General features: G+C 40.3%; 1 protein-coding gene across 2 annotated transcripts in view; it reads left to right on the forward strand.

The window, feature by feature from the left end:
• Window positions 1-22,445, forward strand: part of LOC146517236 (protein sidekick-1-like) — a 295,230-nt gene that overhangs the window by 193,720 nt on the left and 79,065 nt on the right. For both annotated transcript variants that reach the window (XM_085163638.1, XM_085163639.1), the window contains 9 exons: window positions 6,384-6,486; window positions 7,828-7,831; window positions 9,313-9,484; window positions 13,583-13,666; window positions 17,978-18,172; window positions 19,484-19,600; window positions 19,735-19,902; window positions 20,672-20,774; window positions 21,629-21,802. In XM_085163638.1, the coding sequence (XP_085019764.1) occupies window positions 6,384-6,486; window positions 7,828-7,831; window positions 9,313-9,484; window positions 13,583-13,666; window positions 17,978-18,172; window positions 19,484-19,600; window positions 19,735-19,902; window positions 20,672-20,774; window positions 21,629-21,802 (1,120 nt within the window). The remainder of the gene's footprint in view (window positions 1-6,383; window positions 6,487-7,827; window positions 7,832-9,312; window positions 9,485-13,582; window positions 13,667-17,977; window positions 18,173-19,483; window positions 19,601-19,734; window positions 19,903-20,671; window positions 20,775-21,628; window positions 21,803-22,445) is intronic.

Consider the following 22,445-nt stretch of genomic DNA (forward strand, 5'->3'; position numbering starts at 1 on the left):
ATCTATCTTATTTATCCACCCCACCACTATCTTTAGTGCCACTCTCAAATACATAACAAGGCTGAAGAAGGACTACAACTTTAGCTTCACTACATTTGTAATTGAATTACTTCTGCCAATTTGCTGCAACTGCCTGACATTATCACTATGGTGCATATACAGTTATAAATGGCTTTCCTAAGGCTTTGCATTGTTTAATGGGAGTTTAGTGAGGCAGATCATATGGGGTGGAGTTTTATTTTTAATGTGAGTATAGACTGCGTCATTGATATTTGATGTCAAGGTTTCAGGGCACTAGGACTCACAAGGAGGTGCCGCATTCAGCTCTGCGGGAAGGTGGTAGTGACGACAGTAACTTCCAATCTGAGGAAAGTGTTGACTCACACGCTGCAGGTGTTTGCAGGAGTGAAAGCGGTACTTTTGAAATGCAGAGCTCTGAGCGCTTAAGTACACTGATTTGATTATACAGTGCTGTGAAAAAGTATTTGCCTGCTTCCCAATTTTCAAAAAGGGTCTTTTTTTAAACATTTGTCACATGTACGCATTATAGATCATTAAAGAATTTTTAATTTTTCTAATTTTTTAAAGGAAAAAAACTATCCAAACCTATCTGGATCAGTATTTGCCTGTCAAGCCTAATAACTGGTTGCACCACCCTTCGTCGTATGAAGTGTTTGTGATAACTGGCAATGGGTCTTTCACAGGAATTTGGTTTGCAGAATTTATGTTAATTCAGCCACATTGGAGAGGTTTTTAAAAGAATTCATCTCAATCTGATTTAGAGCCAGACTTTGACTAGGCGACTCTAAAACCATTTATTTTGGTTTTGAGCCATTTGTGACTTGCTGTAGTGTTTTGGGTCATTGTTCTGGGGGCATCAGGGCATGAACCAATGGTCTGACCAATGGTCAGAATGGTCTTTGTTCAGTGGGCTTTGATAAGTAGTTGTTGATCAATGGGCATGACAGTATGCATATTAATGATCAACGAGCTGACTTCATTCAGTGGGCTGGTTTGAGTCATTGTGCAAATGTACTGTTTGTAATGTTGGGGAAACCTGCCGTCAGCTGAGACTGAAGAAGTCACCTGGATGAATGACGAAATGCAGGAAAAGTCTCAGACCATCACACTACCACCAACATGTTTGATTGATCTTTTTAGTAAGTGCTGTGTTAGTTTTACACCAGATGTAACGGGACAGAAAAAGTTTAGCGTTTGTCTCGTCAGTCCACAGAAGATTTTACCAAAAGCCTGAAGATCATCAAGAATTTTTTCTGGCAAAAGTCAGATGAGCCTTTGTGTTTATTTTGGTCCACAGTGGTTTTCTTCTTGAGTCTCCCGTTGATGTCGTTTTTCCTCACTCACTTTCTTATTGTTGAATCGTGAACTCTGACCTAAACTGAGACAAGTGAGGCCTGCAGTTTTTCACAAAATATTCTGAGTTTTTTAGTGACCTCCTGGACGAGTTGTTGGTGCGCTCTTGGAGTTATATTGGTACACTAGTTCACCATTGGCTCTCACCGTGGTTCACTGGAGCCCTTAAGCCTTAGAAATGTCTTTGTAACAGTTTCTAGACTGATAGTTCCCAATGACTTTGTACTTCACTTTGTCAGACAGGTTCTATTTAAGTTCCTTCTTGATTCTGCAGGTCTAGCAGTAATCAGGCCTGGGTGTGACTAGTGAAATTGAACTTGGCTTTTTTTTTTAACAAATGTGGTTCATCATGAAATTCATCTATGTGGGGTTGGATAGCTTTTTTCTTTTAATAAATGAAATTTAAAAACAGCTTTTTTGTTTTAACTCTGGTTTTTTTTTTTTGTCTAATATTAAAATTTGTTTGATAATCCGAAACATAAGTGTGACAGATGTGTCAGGAAGGGGGCAAATACTTTTTCACAGCACTGTAACTCGCTGGCTTTGCTTCATTTTGGCAACATTTTCTCTGCTAAACTCATGCTACTGTTTCTTCATCAGCACATACTTGTATAATTCAATTTGTGCACGTTGTCTTTTTAGTGTTGTAACTGTTTGCAGGTGTGTGTGTGCAATTAACATTTTGTCAAAGGTTAATAATTTTAATGGCTGAAAAGAAAATTCATCTATCTTTTCCCCCGGTGTGCTCAAAAAAGTTTGCAGGCGTGAAGCCGTTGCACACACGCTTATTTCACTATAGAGATGATGAAATGTTACCTCATTATGTCATATTTGGTTTTGTCAAGCTGCTAAAAAAATACTAAAAATGAATCAAATAGTTATTGAGTACTCCCCAGAGCCTAACTCCTGCTCCTGCCTCACCATTACTGCTGCGTGTTTCCTGTTTCCTCACCTACCTCCTCCATTTCTCTCCCATCTTTCCATCTCCTGCTTTCATCACTTGCATGGAGTGATGACAAAGATAGATAGAAGCTTTGGCAGCTGAAGGAAGAGATGAATATTTAAAATCGGGCATCTTTCTCTGTCCTCTCACTGCATCCCATCCTTTGTCTGTCTCCCCTTGGGGCTTGGATCTCCAGCTCTTGGTGTGGTGTGGCACAGTGTGCGTGCGTGTGTGTGGCATGTCTTGGCTTGTGGTTTTCTATTGGCATTCTAAGGCGAGTGTAGTCAGATGATGACACTTAGCTGTCAGCATGCAGCATTAATGAGCGCAGTGACACGCACAAACACTCACCCCACTCTCACACTCACACACGCAGCATTCCCCAGGGAGATTAGCAAATGATCACCTTCTCCTCTCTGTGTATCCTACAAAATATTTTAAAAGCTCTTTATTTTTTTAACCTCTCATTTCCACTGTCCCTCCATTTGATTTCTCCCTCCAAATTTGTGCTTCCTCTTTCGACATCGCACTATTTTTTCTCAAACTTTTTTGCCTCACTTGTGTGTGTACTCACAGTGTGATATGTGTTAGTTGGCTGTGAACCATGCAGACACGTATCTGACAACTCTATTAATACACAGCCAGCTAATACCAGCCTCCTCCTGTGTGGATTTTTGCATGTGTGTGTACATAAAGAGAGATGTGTGTGCTCAGTCCTCAACCAATCCCTCGCTGCACTCGAGGTCTCTGCAGAGATTTGTCTGAAAGGCTTAAAGCGCACAGATCTCCAGTCATAGAAAGATCATACTCACAAATACGCACACACACACACACACACACACACACACACACACACACACACACACACACACACACACACACACACACACACACACACACATATATATGTCCCGGCTGACTCACCGACACTGTAGGGAGTTTGCAGTGACTGACAGATTTAATAGAAGAACAAGCTGTAATCTGAGGGAATCCATTCAAAGAGGGATTACATTGTAATCTGAGGATAGAATAGCTTTTCATCTCTCTCTCCCTCTGTCTCGTTCATTCTCCATTTATCAGTCGCTATCTTTTTTTTGCCCTAAAGCCGCACCGATCCTTTTACTAGCCCTCTTTTTTATATATATATATATATCTTTCCGATCCTTGATTTAATTTAGGATTTTTTCTGCTAGGATTGGAAGTGTGTGTGTCAGATGGAAATCTGACACACACACTTCCAATACTAGCACAGCTGTGTCACCTCAGCAGCACTTTGCCGTCAATCAGCAATGATTGCGCTGACGAGAGCATTGTAACATTGCAATGCGTCTATGCCTCTTTGGTGCTAAATTATACCCAGAACCATGTGCACATACGCTTGGAGGAAGCTCACAAGATTTATGTTTTTTTTCCCTCTCTGTCACCACTTTTTCTTTCTTTTTTTTTTGCTTCAACAGCTCTTCTTTTTTATCATTCCTCTTTCTATAATGAAGCTTTTTAGCCCCAAGTTGTTGTTCTGATATTGCTCCATTCTGCAGCAACCTGTCCTGCGAGCCCTCCCTCCATCACTGCTGCTTTCCCTGCTTCTGCCACATGGTGTTTCTCATTTGCTAAATGAGGAATCCAATAGAGTTAGATTAAACTTTCTGGACTCTCTTTGTTGAATCTTTAGAGCAAGCCTTTTAGCTGCCACAGCTTGCATGCGCATGTATAATAATGCTCCTGCCAGTTTGAATATCTGTCCTTGTTTAAGTTGAAGAAGATTAATTTAATAATCCCAGTTTAAACAACTAAAAGGCAAAGATAAGAGGATGATAGGGAATAAGGGAGGGAGGATAGGCGGTGGGGAACAAGAGATCCAGACGAGATGAAATGATAAGAGATTTCCCCAGAGAAAGAGCATGTTAGACACGCTGACAGAGAGAAGAGAAGAGCGAGGATCACACAACCGTATGGCATTTTGCTTCCCCCTCTATTTCTTCCATCGTGTCTGTCACTCCAGGAAGGAAAAGACCATCTGCGGTCCCCCCTCACTTTTTCCCCATCTGCATGTATACCCGGTCTCCCTCCTCAAAGCCCTTTTTGTTTTTTGTTTTTGTCTCCCTTGCCATGCCAGTGTTCTTGCTGTCCTGATTTGTCGGTCTGCTCCCCCCACGGGCTAGGTTAATAGGTTGGGTTCACATCCCCTTCCATTCATTACTTGTGGCCTTGTTGCTGCTGTTAAGGTCCGCTGATGGTTACTACTCCCTCTCTGACCCCATCTTCCTACACTGGACAGCTAATGGACACTATACCCTTGTTCCATCTGCTTCTACCTCGGCCTGCCCATCGTCGCTCAGCCTCTTTGCGTCTTCCACCCACTCCTGTTAAGCCATCTTCTTTTTTCTGAGCCCAGACCTTTCAATGTGTTCAACGAAGAAAGTAAGAGTGATAGAGACCTCCGCGATTGCTTCCATCTGTCTATTCTACCTTTCTTTTGGTGTCACTTTACTTATCTTCTACATTAATGACTCAGCCTCCACTCACTGAGTGTTGCTGTCAAGGCGCTCAAGTGTGTGTGTGTATCTGTGTGTGTGTGTATCTGTTTGTGCCATCGCTCGCCTGTCTTCCCACCGCATGTCTTATTACAGGTCCGTGTGACAGCGGGATATGACTTTTCAGCGCTTTCTCTCTGATTTACAAAAAAAAGAGAAGAGGGAGAATGAGAGGGGGGAATAAAGAGCAGAGAGTCAATTACCACCTTTTCCTCGTTCCCTTCAAAGGGAAGATCAAAGCTGCTTCTCACCTCCCCTCTATGCCCCCTCCTTTCCTTCTACCCCGACCAACCCCTATCAGAACTAGTCTGTTAATTTACACTCTACTACCCCCCACCCTTTTGAAAATCTACATATTCATCAGTTATATAGTCGATGCACTGGGAACCAAGGGAAGTTCACACACACACACACACACACACACACACACACACACACACACACACACACACACACACTCTTACAGAGCCATAACAGTAACGTATAGGCTTCACAAAATCTTTAAAACACCGACATAAATTTTTCTGCTTGTCTGTTTTTTTTGCTATATTCTGAACAAATGTTATACTTTTCAAACTGATAACAATTCTAAGGCATTCTCTTCTTATGAGAGGCCATTCAGGCCATAAATCATACTTTCTCGCACACACACAAAATCATAATCTTGCACGTACACCACAGTCTCCCACATACCATTTGGGCAATAAATCATTCTTCATATACTCACACTAGTGTACTTTTTTTTTTCTGAGAAGTATAATTGTAACTCAGACACATTGCCATGCTATCTCCAATACATCATTATATACTGGATAGTGTGGTTCAGACAGAAAGAATGCTGTTGTTTATAAGAGCGAGTTACACTGTTTGTGTGTGCATGACTGAAAATATGTTTGAGATAAGAGGACACAGTTGTTCAGAAACCGAAAGAAAGTTTTATCAGAACTTTTAGTCTTTTCTCAGTCACATCTGTATTCTCACACCTTAAATTTCACTGCCATTCGTTCAATCTCTGTTACTGTCTTCATTATGAGCAGACACTGTCCAGTTGGAGATGTTGCGCAGTGGGTATGATGCAGTCACTCTTTCTGCTCATCCAAACGATGCAGCATCATTTCACTGTATTCATTCAGCCAGTGTACACTATGTAAACAAAACTGCATTGAATTTGGACAAAATTGCGTCAAACAGGACAATGATGCCAGTCACAGAAAATTCCTCCAGAGTAACGTGAGAGACTGACAATCTCATACACAAAGTTATTACTTGGTGGTTCTGCAAACTACTGAATCGTGGGCTGTGCTTAGTTTTCACAATCATGTGAACTAAAACTGTGGAAACTGTGATGATTAGCTTTGTGTAGTCATGTTTGCTACACAAAGTTGGGTATAGTACGACACTGAGTGGACAGTGTCAGAGTGTAGCGGTGTGCGTATGTGGAAGACCATTGAGATCTGTGTTTGAGATCATGCTGCTGTCTACGGTTTATGAGCTAACCTGCCTCTCATTTTTTTTTTCTCTTTCTGTTGCAGATCCCGAGTCAGAACCAGTGGTTCCGGCTATCGTGATTGGTCCAAAAGACACAACAGTGGTGGCGGGAAATGAAGCTATACTGGAGTGCATTGCTAATGCTAGGTAAACTCCTTTTACATGCATGCATACGTGCACATACAAACATGCCTGCAGAGGGTGAACGGTTTCTTTTGCTAAACTGTTTTCTTCCAGGTCACTTAGAGGACACCTCGGAAACTTGAAGCTCAGCAAATGTTCCCCTCTCACTTAAATTACTCACACTGGGTCACCCAGCTCACACAGCTTACAATAATTACCTGAACGACTGATTATCCTAGCCATTATTTTAGTTTAGTTTTGATTAGTTTCTTTTTTTTATTGTATTGTATTATGGGTAATATTTGTCAGGGACAGTATTTAAGAAGTTCAGAGTAGGTATTACAATACAAACACTGAACTCATAGGCATGGAATACATCCCAGGCCCAGTAAACATTTACACAAAAACGTCTACATACTGGCTGTTCTGTAAATGTTGAACAAATAGAAAAGTAAAGCGATTTTCTCCATACTTTCATTTGAATTATGTCAGTTCTTTAAGTACACAGCATCAATTCAGTTAGTTTAAATTGCTTAAAGAATTATTAAGTGAATCTAGGTAGTCATACTTTCCTCCTGGCTAATGTGATGAGAATGTATTTTTATGCTTATATTATAATCTTCTGTTATATTCACTCAGAAGCAGGTTTTCCTATGAGTCAAACATTAATAGGAAAAAAAAAAGTGCCACTAAGGCTATAATGACCAGATAAGAGCACAGCCAATCAGAATGATGAGTTTTCTGGACTCAACAGGTGATATTTTTTGCCTACTTTTGTTCTGTTTGTACAAGGGTTTTGTCAGATTTTGTTATTAAGTCTGACCTAGGCTGGCTGCTCTGTTTTGTGAGAGCCCCTTTAAATGTTTTTCTGCTGCACTCGACTGGCACTTGACCACTGGGTAGCACTCAAGGTATAAAAAAATCAAGTGACTATTACACATAATGGATACCTGGAATGTAGCTACAGTAGCTTTTACAAAACAGCAGAGGAACCATCTCAGTCTAATAAGCTATTAGAAAAGTGATTATTTAATTTCAACACTAATAAGTTTGTTTGAGGTTTTTGTTTTTCTGTTGTTTTGTTTTATTGCCGCTTCTGAAACGTTAGAGAAAGCCTAGTGACTATTTCTGCTATCAGAGATGTACCCACTGAAATTCTCACACCAGAGAGATAGTCTTGTACCCAGGAAACAACTAAAAGAGAGAAACTATACTATACAATATCTGGGAGAAATAGGAGTTTGAGCAATGAAATCTAAAGTAGTGCTAAATTCTAAAAGCATTGGCTATCCACCTCCATTAATCATCAGTGAGTTATAGCGCTGTCCTGCTAAAGTGCTGAAATGATTAGAAGGTGATTGGAAGCCCAGTCCCAGCAGACCTAATAGGAAGAGTTTTAAAATCTGCTTTTCACTCTTTATAAGGGACAGAAACCACCGATGTCTGCAAATATTTCAAATTTTTTCATATCTGCTGGTTAGGTGCCTTTAAATTCAAGTTTGTCTTCACTTTACATTTGGAATGTGATTGACAAAAAGTGCTCGTTGTGTTTTATTTACACTTGGACGGCATCTAAAATAACAGATTCCACCAGAAAAACTTTGCTACGAGTTTTATATGACCATGTCATCGATTAAATCAGTGGATTTCTGTCCAAAACAGTCTATCACTGCATATGGCAGAAGAGATTTGTGTATCTCAAATTCAAACCAAGTAAAGGTTTTTGGCACAACTTCACTTACTTCCAAGGTGCTTGGAGAAAAAAGTCGTCTGAAGAGATGCAGCCATTATGCGTGATGACCTTGATGAAGGCTGTGAGCCGAAATGTGTCAGTCGAGCACTGCTTTTGTTCTCTATACTACAAGTTTTTCTGGTTAACCTCTGGTTCAATGACCTCTTCAGACTGTGTCTCAAATTCATCCAGGCATTGAATGCAAACATGGTTGACTTACTGGCCTTCTTTTCATTCGCTTTGTGACTTGTTAATAAAGTTCTTTGTTAGTGTCATCTACTGCCACCAACAGAATGACTGCTAGAGGAGTATGAAGGCAAAGAAATGTTGGAAAAATCCAATAAACATTAATACTAACATTGTAATGCTAATGATCTCTAATATAAAGTATTTTACACCCAGCTTTGCTTTATGTCTCTTTAATTTCTGCTCCTGTGTTTGTGTCCTGATTCCTGCTGTACTACTTTTTAAAATGTACTAATTGTGAATGTTCCAATGAAGAAACTGGACACTAACATCATCTATCTTGTTGTTCAAATGCAGCTATGGTTTTTTCATCTGATTTTGTTAATGAGTATTGTGTTTATATTCGCATCACTACATTTTGGTTGAAATTCATAGCTTCCTGTCTCCTACCTGAGCTTTTGAGCGGTCCTTCGCAAAACGCATTTTTAAGAACAGTTCCAGATGCTGATTACATTAGTCAGCTGTTGTCATGCTAAATCGAGTACATGTTCACTGCACAAGATAAGAAATATATTGTTGGAAAAGGGAAAATGAGCTGCACTATTATGACTTGAGAATATGCTGCTACATTGCTGTCTTGCATAAATGCACATGCCACAAAAGAATGTGTTTTTTTCCTGTGTTGTTTATCCAAAACAAAATTTCATTTTACACGAAAACCCATTTCCTTTCCCAACATTTAGAGTAACTGACTGAAGCTCCTTCATGCCTGAGTAGAGCTGACTGCTCTGATATAGACTGTCATCATTCATTTCCTGCCTCATTGACAAATAAACTGATGGATTCAATAGTTGTAATTGCCTTCTGCCACCCAGTTCTGCTCATTCTTTTCTCCTCTCCTCTCCTCCTTTTCTCTTCTCCTCTCAGACCAGGTGGACCGCCTTCTGGTGTCGTGGAAGCGTGATGGGCGTCGGCTTTCCAGTGGGCAACGGCTCATTATTCCTGCCCCCACCTCTTCTGACACGGGCTTATATGTTTGTGAAGCATCGTTTAGCAACGGCACTGCCAAACCCGTGGAGACAAAAGCGCACCTCACTGTAATGGGTAAGAAGAAAAAAGCAGTCACTTGGTCACCCACAGACACACTTGCATTCAGATTTCCATCATTTCACTTCAAATGACATTACACTGACTTACATTCATATCCTCGTCACTTATCCTAAATCGAAAAACATTTGGGTTGAGTTGATTGTGTTATTTACCATTAGTTCCATATATCTTTGACTTTTTTTTAAAGCTGTTTATAAATAACATATTCAGGTTGCAGTCGATGAATTTGACAAATTTGGTTTAGTGTGAAAACTCAGCTTTAATTCCAAAGATTGAACTGAAATACTGCATTAACCGTTGAGGGATAATGACCATTTTATACACAGTGCCCTATTTTCAGGGGCTTAAGTGTAATTAGACTCAAAAGATGCTTCATGGAAATGCATTATTTTGTCATATTAGTAAGGAGATTTTCATTTGCATTTGGAAGCTTTTTCTGTGAACCCATAATGAATTCTAAATGTAAGACAGGCCATTCATAAAAAGAAAATAAACCCATCAAAAGAGCAGAAACAGTAGGACTTTCCAAATCTTCACAAACAGTCCGGGTAATTCCTAGAAGAAAAAAACACACTGTTGAAGTTAAATGACCGGACATCCACAGACGATGCCTGTGGTGGATGATCACAGAATCCTTTCCATGGTGAAGAATAATTTGCACTTTGTAATTTGAAGCATGTGAAATTATCTGTGTGATGCACATGAGCGCATGTTCCCAGTGTCACTGAGACATGTTAGAAGTCTGATGAACTGTGTAGAGATTGCATTCATATGTATTAGACGGTGCTTTGAAAAGTGAGGCACAGTATACTGTAAAAGCAAACCAGCGTTATTTGTTTTTAAGGTCAGGAAGCAAATTATTTTGCACTAAGTCGGTCACCTGATTTCAGCTCACTTGAGCTGCATTTCACTTTGCTGATAAAAGACTAATGGCAGGGAGAACAAACAACACTGAAGAGAGGGATGCAGCAGAGGCCAGGATAATCATCACAAATGATGAGGATGCCCATTGTTCGCTGATATCCATGAGTTCCACACGCCAGACAGTCATTGTCTGTGAAAGATTCTCCACAAAGTGTTGAAAATGTTCATTTTATTTATGAATGTGTTAATTTGTCTAGTTCATTCGAGCGCCTGAAACTCTGGGATTGTTTATGAAAATACTTTAGTTTCTCCACAGTTAACGCAATGTTTTGTCCAGCCCCTTGAACTGAAGATTGAACCTTAAGCTCTTATTTATTATATTGAAAGTACAACTTGAATAACTTAATATTAGGCCTAACTCTATGTTTAGGGGACTTTTGCCCCAAAAAGGAGGCGAGTCCCCACAGTGTATTGTGCAAAGACATTTATGTCCTCATAACATGAGTAATACAAGTACACACACTGCCTAACAAAATTATCCATGATTGTCCTGGGTAGGTCCACTAATGCCCTCAACATGTGATTAATTTCTGCTTTAGCCTCGCTCTTGTCTTTCCTAGTACATTTGTTGCTCCGGGCACTGTTTATTCCTCCATTTATTCTTAACTTCACTCCTGGAAGCTGGACTGTGAGCACCGAGGCATGACTGTCAGCTACAGCACTGCTCGAGCTGAATCTGTTGTCCACATTCACCATTAAATTGTCCATTGTAGTCACAAACAGCTGTTGGATTCATGTACACACAAACTCACCCACGTGTTCTCACAAAAACATGCATGTGTGCACTTCATGCTTACACACAATCACAAAATGGCACCGTTGCCAACATATGCCTGTTTGCCCGGCAGCTCAATTAGCCCCTCTCCCTGGAGTCACGAATCAATAAGAGGATGCTGAAAGCACTCAAACAAGAGCACTCTTGTAGCAAGCCATCCTGTCTTCTGCGTGTGTGCGTGTAATAGAAAACAACTCTACACGCGAGCAGGGAGCATGTGATTGATGAGCCGAAACTTCTCTCCTCTAGTTTCTTTAGCATCTTTTTACTCTGCTGTGATTGTTCTGTGCGAAAGAGCACCTAAGCAGAGAGCACCGACTACCTACGCCCACAGAATATTCAGAAGGCCTGCCTGAAATATTTATACCCTACTTATTCTCGTTCTGTGCCCCCCTCATAATCCTTTTTTCTTTGTCTTCCCCCAAAAACTCCCTTTTTCTAAGTTATCTTTCCTCATTTAGGCCGGCAGGACCGTTAAGGCCTGCCTGACAGGGAAAAAGCCTGGATGCATCATATGTATCAGAAAAGAAGTGACTGACGAATACATGGTACTGATCCTCTTTTTTCTGCTATGGGCTCAACAGACCTTGATGCAATAAAAGGGATTCCTAAACAGAATAGTGTATGTGTCTGCCTTGAAAGAAAGAGACAGCCTCAAAGGCATTCATTATTCAATTTCATTTTCTTTTCTGCCCCGATCCTCTAATAGGAATATGTATGATACTGCATCCTTGCTGTTGTATACTGTACAAACGACTAGCGGTGCAAAAAACAATATATCTGCTGTTGTTTTCTGTCTTCTGTTTTGCAGGCAGACATCAGGGAATCCGCAAAAGCTCAAATCCCTAAAACCAGCCACCCAAACACTCTTAAATCGTGTTTTTGTTGTGTTTTTGGCATCTAGGTTCTTGCACTCACCTGACTGAAGGAGAATAATGCAGCTATGTTATCAGGTCACACCATATGGCTGTTATTTCAATCTCTGTTTTCCCCGTCGTTCTTCAACTGCACGCTTTCCTCTTTCTTTTGTCAAAAATCCGGCAAAATTGCACAGTGCACCAGTAAAGATAGGTGATGCACATATGTGGGTTTAAAAGTTGCCTGCAAGTACTAAAAAGAACTTTGTGTTTTCTTTCAGTCTGCTGTTTAGATGTGAGGGTGGTCTCGCTTTCAGCCACACATGCTACTCCAGTTTGGGACTGCATTTTTTAAGTCGCCAGCTTCCATTCAGCAGCGGGTTTTTATGCAGCGTTGCTCTCAATAAAGGCTCTGCAACAATCCGAATTAGATGCAGTGAAATCAAATGTTCTCTTTTTAGGAGTGTGGTAACAAAGAAAATAAGATGAAGTCTGTGAAAAGGTCTTTAACATGATCTGTGATCATGTTAATGTTATAAAAAAGTAGTTCTGGTGACTAAACGTAACCATGCGCCAACTGAAAGATCAAGTAAATAAACAAAAACGGGACTTGTGTCACGTGATGGAAAGTCCTGACGTTTACAGCACTCCTGCGTGGTAGTGATGGCAATAAGTGAAAATGCAGTCCACTGAAATACGATGCAAAGAAAATAAAATAACATGGGATAAAAAGGGGGATTTTTCAATAGTCTAGAGGGACAGCAGAGTTTTAAAAAACCTTATTGTTTGCATGTTATTACCTTAAACCTAGCACACAAATGAAACTTTTATTAAAATTCTCCTTTTTCAATAAGAGGTATATTGTTGCAAAAGCCAAAATACACATTTATTATTTGAGTCATACACTGGACATTTCATTTTCCTCAGTCATTCTCTGGTGAACTATTGAACAAAGATTCAGCTGTCATCTCTTTGTAAATATTAACAAGTGATTAGAAAATGAGAAATGGAGTCTGTGCAGCAGTAGGTAACCTCTCTTTTATAGCAAGTAAAATTATATTACAATATTATATATATATGCAAGCATATATTTACATTCAAGGTTTTTGTTTATTCTCACCACTGCTGTCAGCACTTAGAGCAGTGCTGGTGAAGATGTTAGGATGGAGCAGTCATTGGCAGCAAAATGGAGTTTTGTTTAAGAAAAAAAGAGGAGGACTGTGCCCCTTGGGACCTTCCCCGAATGTGTTTTTTTGTGGCTGTGTATGGAAGCGATTTCACAGAGCATATAGACACAAAATCCTGCCTTCCACTGGCACTTAAGTTACTCAGTGCCAAGAGGGGAACCATTTCTATTCTGCGGTGCTCCATTACAAGTCTCCTCTATTAAGGAATAAATACTTGGAGAGGGCAAACTGTAAATTTGTCTGTTACATTTTCATTTTCAGCCTTTTATTTATTTATTTGCCTAAATTGAGAGCTTGTTAGTAGCTGTTTAATGACTTGATGTTATTACAATTTTTTTTTCTTTTGCAGAACCGCCCTCTCTGACCGCTCAGCCAAAAAGTAAGATCTTTGGAGGAGCTCGACAGGAATGCGGAGACCCATGCCTGGCTGCAGGTACGCAATGAGCATGTGATAAATAATATAATAATAAAGTTGTAGAATCTAAGTTTGTCATAAGCCTTATTTTTTTTTTTTTTTTTTGGGGGGGGGGGGGGGGGGGTGGTTAATTTTCTATACCTGTCTTATAATAACCATAATGGAAGTTGGGTCAAAAAGCTACTTTGTTTCTTGAAGCTGACGTCCAGCTGTCTGTGAGGGAAGGCTTGCTTTATCGATAAAATACAACAAAGCGCAGTAGAAACAGACAGGAAATAAATAATGGAATTTTAAACTGAAGTGTGAAATGAGAAGATGAAGACCAGCATTCTCACTGGGGTGACTCAGATTATTACATGGAACATGTAACACTTCCATTAGGCACTCTCCTTAAAACGATAATAGCGTTAGTCTCAGTCTTGTTAGTCAACACTCAGTATTGTCTCAGTCATTGTCTAGAGTCACACTTCATCAAACCTCCCCTGCCCCTTTACTGCTGTGTGAAAATGAAATAAAACAAACAATGAAAATTATTTTCACAAAGTTTCTAAATTCCAGCGCCTGAAAAGTGTCAGGGGAGGCTGTTCCACATGCATTCAATAATCCAGCAGCAACTCACAGTGTGCTGAATCTCACAGGCTGCTTGTGCGTGCCTCCACATGAGTCGTAGAGCTGATGCATACTCACACGTCGGATATTTAATTATTCTTTAACTCACTAATGTTTAACTTGGTTCCATCAAACTTCCCCAGCTCAATAGTTGTGTTACTTTTCTGAAATGTTGTTTGGATATGCTAATAATGCATTATGTCTCTAAATATGTGTGTATTTGCATAATTTTCCAGACCACAAATCTGAACACTGGATAAACCAAGTTGTTGTTTCATTTTGTTGATATATGAGAGTCAAAGATTTTTTTACCAAAGGCATTTTAAAAATCTCTTTTAATGACTTCATAAACCAGAAAATACTCCCACCAGACAGCTAATAATTGGCAAATTCCACTATATTTGTAGGAATAAACTGTCGTATAAATAAATAAAGCTATGAATAAATAAAGACTAAGAACAAATACCTCAGAAAAAGCTTCAGGATATAGACAGGAGGAACTGCTTGGTGCACACTCTATGGCTGCCCGGCCATGGAAATGCATGAAGCTCCCAGCACACAGTTTTTGTGCTGATGTTAATGTTTGAGTCAGCAGAGTGTTGGAGCCTTTACCCACCTCAGCACTCGGTGACCCCGCCCTGTAACATTGCATGGGCTTCCACATCATGGCTGAATTGCTGTGGCTCCTGAGCGCCTCCACATTGCAATAATACTGCTTAGAGTTGAACGCGAAGAATCTTGAACTGACTTGTTTAACCAGTGGCAGCCATCACATGCTCAAAGTTTTTAAGCTCTTTAGAACGACCAATTCTTTCATAACTGATTGTAAATGGAGACTGCATGGCTGAGTGCTTGATTTCATACACCTGTGGCAACGAGACTAAAAATACCTAAATTCAAAGATTAAGAGGTGTGACCCAATACTTTTGTCCACATGTTATGTCAGTATTACAGGTTTTCCTAAATTTAAATGTCAAAATTAGTAATTATATTGTTAGTAATGTATTAATTTGCATAAACATAATTTTCTCTGAAAAAAGCCTCAAAATGAGACTGAGCAAAACAAGTTTAGCACTTAATGTCTCTCCTTAACTGCTTCTTTAACTTTGGGTGACGGACACTAAGGCTACGTTCACACTGCAGGCGAAAGCGCATCAAATCCGATTTTTTTGACCCTATGCCAACCCCATATCCGATCATGGTATGACAGTGTGAACGGCACATATCCGATATTTTCAAATCCGATCTGGGTCACTTTCATATGTGGTACTGAATCCGATACATATCCGATGTTTCAGAAAGCGACTGCTGTGTGAATGGTCAAGTTGAGAGAGAGAGGATGTGATGGTTCTACGTCATGTGTTGTTGTGGGGTTTTCTTTTAGTACGTTATATTCCTATTCAGTGTCTTTGGGGTTTCTTTTAGGTTTTACTATAATGCTAGCATTTGGGGGTTTTGATTATTGTTAGTTTGCACTTTGTGTTACTTCACATTTTGGACTGTTTTTAATTCTGTTTACAGACTAATAATTGCTTTTTGCTATTTAAGCAACCACAGGCACATAACCAGTGTTGGGATTGTTACTGAATAAAGTAATTATTAGATGTTCTTCTTTCCTTTTGTTAAAGTAGTGCAGTATGTTACTTAATTATTTGCTGGAGAAAGTAATTTGTTAGACTACTCATTATATTACTTTTGCATTACTCCATTACATGTGAAATGCACTGTTACTCAATTAACAATAATAACCTTAGGGTTTAGGACCTTGTACATCTTATCTTATAAAAAAAAATAGTGTTCTATTAGTGTTTATGTATGAGCAGAAAACTGGCAACACAATGTTGAAAAACCTTCAAAGTGATCACCACAGTAATTGTACTGTAGAAACAGGTGTGAATAGACATCAAGGCTACACAGCTGCCAGCTTGACTGCTCATCATTGTGTTTTTTACCTGTTGAAGTTCAGGTTCTGGCTGCTGGGCTGCCAGACACTCAGCATTAACATCACTCTCGGTTCTTCACTAGCTTTGTGTTAGCATGCTGTCTGTGCAGATGTTTGCAAAGAGCTGAAGTTGTGTTACCACTCCTGGCTGCAGGTTGCACTTTACCATTGTGTTCTTGTCCTTTCATGGATTACAGATAAAAGCAATGTCCATATCTCCACTCCTCAAATGTTGTACTCTGCTTTACCATTTTCCTCCTCCCTGCACATGAACCAAAGTCAGTCAATTGTAGCACAAGTGGAGTAAGAAAAAGGCATGTTTGTTATTTTTTTTCTTTCCATGCACCTCTCTTGCCAGTAACTGAAGAATATAAGCAACAACATGGTTGTAATTGTATAAAATTAGTGAGTTTAGTACAGTAACTTGTTACGACACTGCACTACTGAAAAATGTAACTTCACTAAAACTGTCTCGCACATTACATGAACTATAAAAAGCACTGCATTGCTCAGGAATGCATTACATGCAACACTGCAGATAACCATCCACACACATTCACTTTACTATCACCAGTTACTGTAACGTGTAAGTCTCCAGACTGTGGGAGGCCACCAGACCACACGGTGAGAACCAATGCAGCCACGGGGGGAGCACTGTGCCATCCCATTCATTTCTTCTGTGTCAACTTTATATGTCATATGTTGAGATTTGCAGCTCTTGTCCTGCTGTTTGCTGTTGCAGTTGCGTGAAGGTGACTCTGCTAGCAGGGATTTGGCATCATTCGATATGTGTGTGCGTTAGTTTGAAGGCTTCATGAACAATGACACTTTACTTTTGGCATTGTGAGCGCTGCATGCTGAGACTGAGCCTGAAAATTGCACTTGTTGATGACTCTTGTCTTTAAATGGATTACATGAAAACACTTATATGAGCCGGGCTAGATACAGCTCTAAAAACTGCTCCACCCTCCCCTTTCTCTCTCTCGCTCCCTCTCTCGCACTCTCTCTCTCTCTCTCTCTCTCTCTCACACACACACACACACACACACACATACACACACACTGAGTGAGTTTATGTTCCTCCTCAGTAATCTGATACAGTGGCAGTGTAATTAAATAGCAGGGGCCTCAGGCTATGGAGAGAGGGATGGAGGCTAAGAGGAGAGATGAGGAAAGGAGAAAAGAGCGCACGGTGACAGAGTGAGTGAGACGAGGAGGGGGTGAAAAATACGTCACGCGTGTCTGTGAAAGCTTGACACCAACAGAGTGAGAAACGGTGTGGAATTCATCGCTCGCTCTAACAGCCACAAACACACACACAAACACACACACACACACACACACACACACACACACACACACACACACACACACACACACAGGTGTGAAGGGTTTGAGACAGAGTAATTGCATGAGCCCCCTGCCTGTCATATTTGGCATGTCTGTCAGACAGGTGGGTGCTGATAGTGTAGCTCTTCGATGTGCTGCCCACATCTTTTATTCAGAGTGTTTTCTGGACCCTTCTGCCACCCTTACCCTACCACCCACACCGTCCAATCAATATATTATTAGCGGTCATTATGCCCACATGCATATTTATAGAGAGAGAGATTGGATAAAAGAGAAGAAAGATTGTTGAAATGAGTGTATGTGTGTGTGTGTTTTAGTGGGAGTTGGAGTGGTTTGCTGAGCAGCGAGGTCAGCTAGCTGCTTATTAAGAAAACTGAAAAGTGTTCTTACACTGTGCTTTTGTTTGCCATGTGCGTTTATATATGTAGGTGTGCCTCAACCCAGGATTGAGTGGTATAAGGACACGGTGCCTCTTTCCAAACTGGCCAATCCTCGCTACAAGGTCAGCGCAGCAAACGGGCTGACTGTGCGCAGAGTGCAGCCGGGAGACGGAGGAATATTCCAGTGCTTTGCTCGCAACCCTGCTGGAGAGGCTCAAGCACAGACACAGCTCTTTGTCTCCAGTGAGTTTCTCTGATGCACACACACAAGAATGGAAGCATGAATATACAAACCTACATCAGCCTTGAAATCTGACTCTCTATTCACTCTTGTATCACTTCACTTCTGTACCAGTTTTTCTTTTTTATTGTCACTTTCTTTGACTCCGTCATTTTTCTACCTTCATACTAGCGCTGGAATTCAGCAATTGTTTTGTTTCTAAATTATTTTTTGGGGGGAATCAATCGAGCTTCATGAAACTCAAGGTAAAATTGTTACCATTCTTGGGTTCCCCGAAAAGACAGTAGACGATTGAGTCTTCCTTTTAGCCCCTCAGTTCATCCTCTGTCTGAAACAACCTGTTTTTGCTCTCTTCCCTTGCCAGCTTTCTTGTGATTGACTTGTAAACAAAAGGTTTGAACACCATGTGGATGCGGCTGCTGTTCTCACAGCCAGAGCGGTGGGGCTAAGATTACCATACCAGGGATATGTTCTCTCACTGACATATTACAGGTCAAGACTAGAAACAAAATGCTGGAAACTCACTATGCAAAGCAGTATGAATGCTGAGCTTTTAGCTCACAGGTTTGATATATTAAAGTTTGTCCATATACAACTATGACAATAATATATATCAGAATAAATAAGGGAAAGCATAATAGATTTTGAATCCTGCAAACATCCAGAAACTGCCAGCTGTGTTATACACTTGAAATGCTGCCAACCTCTGTCTTTAGATAAAAACATGTACAGTTAATAACATGTAATTGACTAAAAGCATGTCCTGTGTGGGCGTGTTCTCTGTTTTGGTCAAATGACTAGCCAATAAGAGTCCGTAAATACTTAAAGGTATTGTTGTGATCCCACTATGTGGGGAAATTTGTGAACATAGTACGAATGAGATGACGTAGGATTTTCAATTTATACCACAGGTTTATCTAATAAAGATCAAATCTTAGTGACCTTTAAGGTCAGAGGTCAAGTGAATCTACTAGGAGGCTGAGGGGAGCCACCAGTATATATTTTTTTATTATCATTATTATTAATTTGATCCCTCTACTTTGACGTAATGGTTTTTAATATGTATCAGGCTAGAAAGTTACATTCGGTTTAGTGAGAATTATGCTATAATTAAAAGTCTCCATGGAGCCATCCACATTTATGCACAGACACGTAGTGAATAAAGCCTCCATTGATCAAAGAGGGTGCAGTTGTGCTCAGGTAAACACTTTCATCCTGTAGCTCAAGTCTTTCTCTTTTCTCCTTATCCACAGTGTCCTCTAATGTTCATTGCTCTGTCTTCTGCTCTCTCGTGCTCCCTCCGTGTGTTTCAGGTGTGCCCCCCACATTTGCATCACCTCCCTCTGACCAAACAGTGACTGATGGCAACACAGCCTTGTTTACCTGCCAGACGAACGGAGCTCCAAAACCTGCTATTACCTGGAGGAAAGGTAGCAATGAAGCTCCGAGACTGACACACCCCACACTGAGACACACACACACGCACTGACATAATATATTTGTAATTAAAATGTGCTGACTTTCCTCCACCTCGAGGCTAATTTATTATTTTGTCCCTCCATAGGATCGCAGGTCTTAGCCAGCGGCTCTGTCCAGGTTCCCAGGTTCACGCTGTTGCAGTCAGGTGGTCTGCAGGTTCAGCCAGTCAGCTTCCAGGATTCAGGGGAATACACCTGCATCGCCTCCAACACAGAGGGAACCATCAACGCCACAGCTACACTCACCGTGTGGAGTAAGACACGTGCACGGACACACAAACAAATGCACATTAAACCGTTCAATATACATTTGCTAAACAGACAAAAACAGACATGGAACACTAGTTTATCCATACCTGTCCAATAGTATTAGTTCAGTTTAGTGAGCAGCTCAGTGATTGGTTATTGATGCAGTTGGCTGACTCAACGCTGAACTAATCATTGGATTTGCCAAGCAAGAGGATGATTGATTAGCCAATAAACCAATTGCTTGGCTGATTTTTTTTTTTTGATTTTTTTTGCATACATATAAATATATGTTCTGGCAGCTTTAGATTAAACAGGGTTCAATTACACACACTGTCAGATCCTTACTTCAGTTGAGCTGTGATATAAATGTAAAACGTATACCCTTCAATTTATTGGAGACACGGTCACATCACAAGTGCATGGTGACTGAGTTAGGGACATAACAGATGCTCTCCACTCTGCATGTGCATTTGTTTTTCCACCAGTGCCGCTTTTCTCTCTCTAAATCATATGCAACACCTGAGTGGAGCAAAGCACCAGTAATTTGATACTCAGCTGTTTTCCACAGCGTTATAATGTGCGTAGGTGTGGGTGCGTGCATGCTTGTGTGTTGTTTATCTTCTTGTAAACGAATTCATATCTTGTTACTGTTGAAGAACATTTAAATGTACACATTTTATACAAGGCCGTGCCTTGTAGTGTGATTCAACAGGTGTGTATTAATTGTATTTAATTTAAGCCTCAGAATGTATCCCACCTCTCTGCTCTTTCCAGATCGCACAGTCATTTCTGTGCCTCCAACAGACCAGCGTGTTATCAAAGGAACCACTGCTACTCTCAAGTGTGACGCAACACACGACCCCAGAATCAGTATCAGGTAACTGTTCCTCAGTGTTTACAACTGGATTTTTCGGGCCATAAATTCCCATTTTGTTGCAGCATATTAATGACTAACCTCGTATTGCAGATGGATTACCTCAGTTGTTCTCCTGACTGAAGTTTGGTCCTTTATAGCATCCTGCCATGCAGTTGCATTTGTCCCTAATCATCGGAAACCCTCGTGTTAACTTTTATCGAGTGGAAAAAAGTTCATCCTCCAGCTTCACTGTGCTAATGTTATGCTAACATAGCTGTGTCACTAGCGATCACATAGCAGAACATTAGGGACATTATAGACATTATATACCAGCTAGTCTAACTTCAGTAGCCCTACAAAAGTCACTGCTGTTTAGTTTTCTGTCTTCATTTAAGTTGAAAGTGATAGCAGAGCTGTACGTTTTAATATTTTCAGAAATCTCTCAGTCAGAACATGCTATATTATGTTTAGGTGGAAACTAGCGAGCTAACTTTCTGCTAACTTTGCGAGGCTCCTGGCTACGGTACCTGTAATGCTCCGACAATCCATCAAGTCAATCCATCAGGCTTTGTAGCTTACTAAAGTCATACTAAAACATTTTTGACAGATTTTTTAGCGCCGTGTACCACATAAAATTGATTTGAGGTAAGTAAGCACAACCAGAATTCACACATAAGGCGCACTGGATTATAAATCGCACTGTCGATTTTTGAGAAAATTAAAGGATTTTAAGTCCGCCTTATAGTGCAAAAAAACAAAAAAAAAACAACAGTACATACACGAATACCAAGAATACCAAACACCAACCGTGTTTGACAGTTTTGTAAACTATTGTGTTTGAGTTTTGAAGCACCCAAATTCTTCCTCTGTTGCAGCTATAAATGGGAGCGAAGCGGCATGCCAGTTCTTCCGACCAATGGGGGGCGCGTGTCTGTACGCCAAGGCCTTCTCACTATTAGCCAGACGTGGTCAGGTGATATCGGGGATTACACCTGCACTGTGACATCACAAGCTGGCAATGACTCCCGCCCTGCACGCCTGGAAGTCATGTGAGTTCAGGGAATAAATTCCTTCTGCAATATTTAACCCTCTTCTGTTTTAGGTCATTGTTTGACTTTTCCACCCTTGAGAATGGCCACAAATTTAGCCATTAACAGCAAAAACCTGCAAGGCCAAGTAAACAGCCTTGGGCTTTTTGAAAAACAGACACTTGGGGGATGCTGAAATGCAATAGGTCTCCTTAAACTTATCATTAGTCTAGAGTCAGATTTTATTTTACTACGATATAAAATACAGACAGTTTTATTTCCACCTAATCTGCACATTAGAGGATAAAGAACAGCGTTACACCACTGAATAAGTAACACTGACTACAACAACTCTAATAAATTGTATAAAACACAAAGGAAGCATAACAAGGCTGCATCCATTTGACTTGCTGGAGTAATCGAAGCATTCTGCAAATGTGCCATCCTTTAAAATCTTTAAACAAATAAAAGGCACTTGTTGGGTTTTTATAACAGATAGTGTAAGGTAAACCAATAAAATATACGTGAGCTACAGGCTACAGATTTTCCTCTTTGCATGCATTGTGTTATATTAACAGGCTGCTTGCTTTAGTTTCATGTTTAATACACTGACAAGAAAATAGCACTTTTCTTCTCTTTTAACTCGGTTTGGAAAGAAAGCATT

This window comes from Neolamprologus multifasciatus, chromosome 6 (assembly GCF_963576455.1).
Source record: "Neolamprologus multifasciatus chromosome 6, fNeoMul1.2, whole genome shotgun sequence".
NCBI lineage: Eukaryota > Metazoa > Chordata > Actinopteri > Cichliformes > Cichlidae > Neolamprologus > Neolamprologus multifasciatus.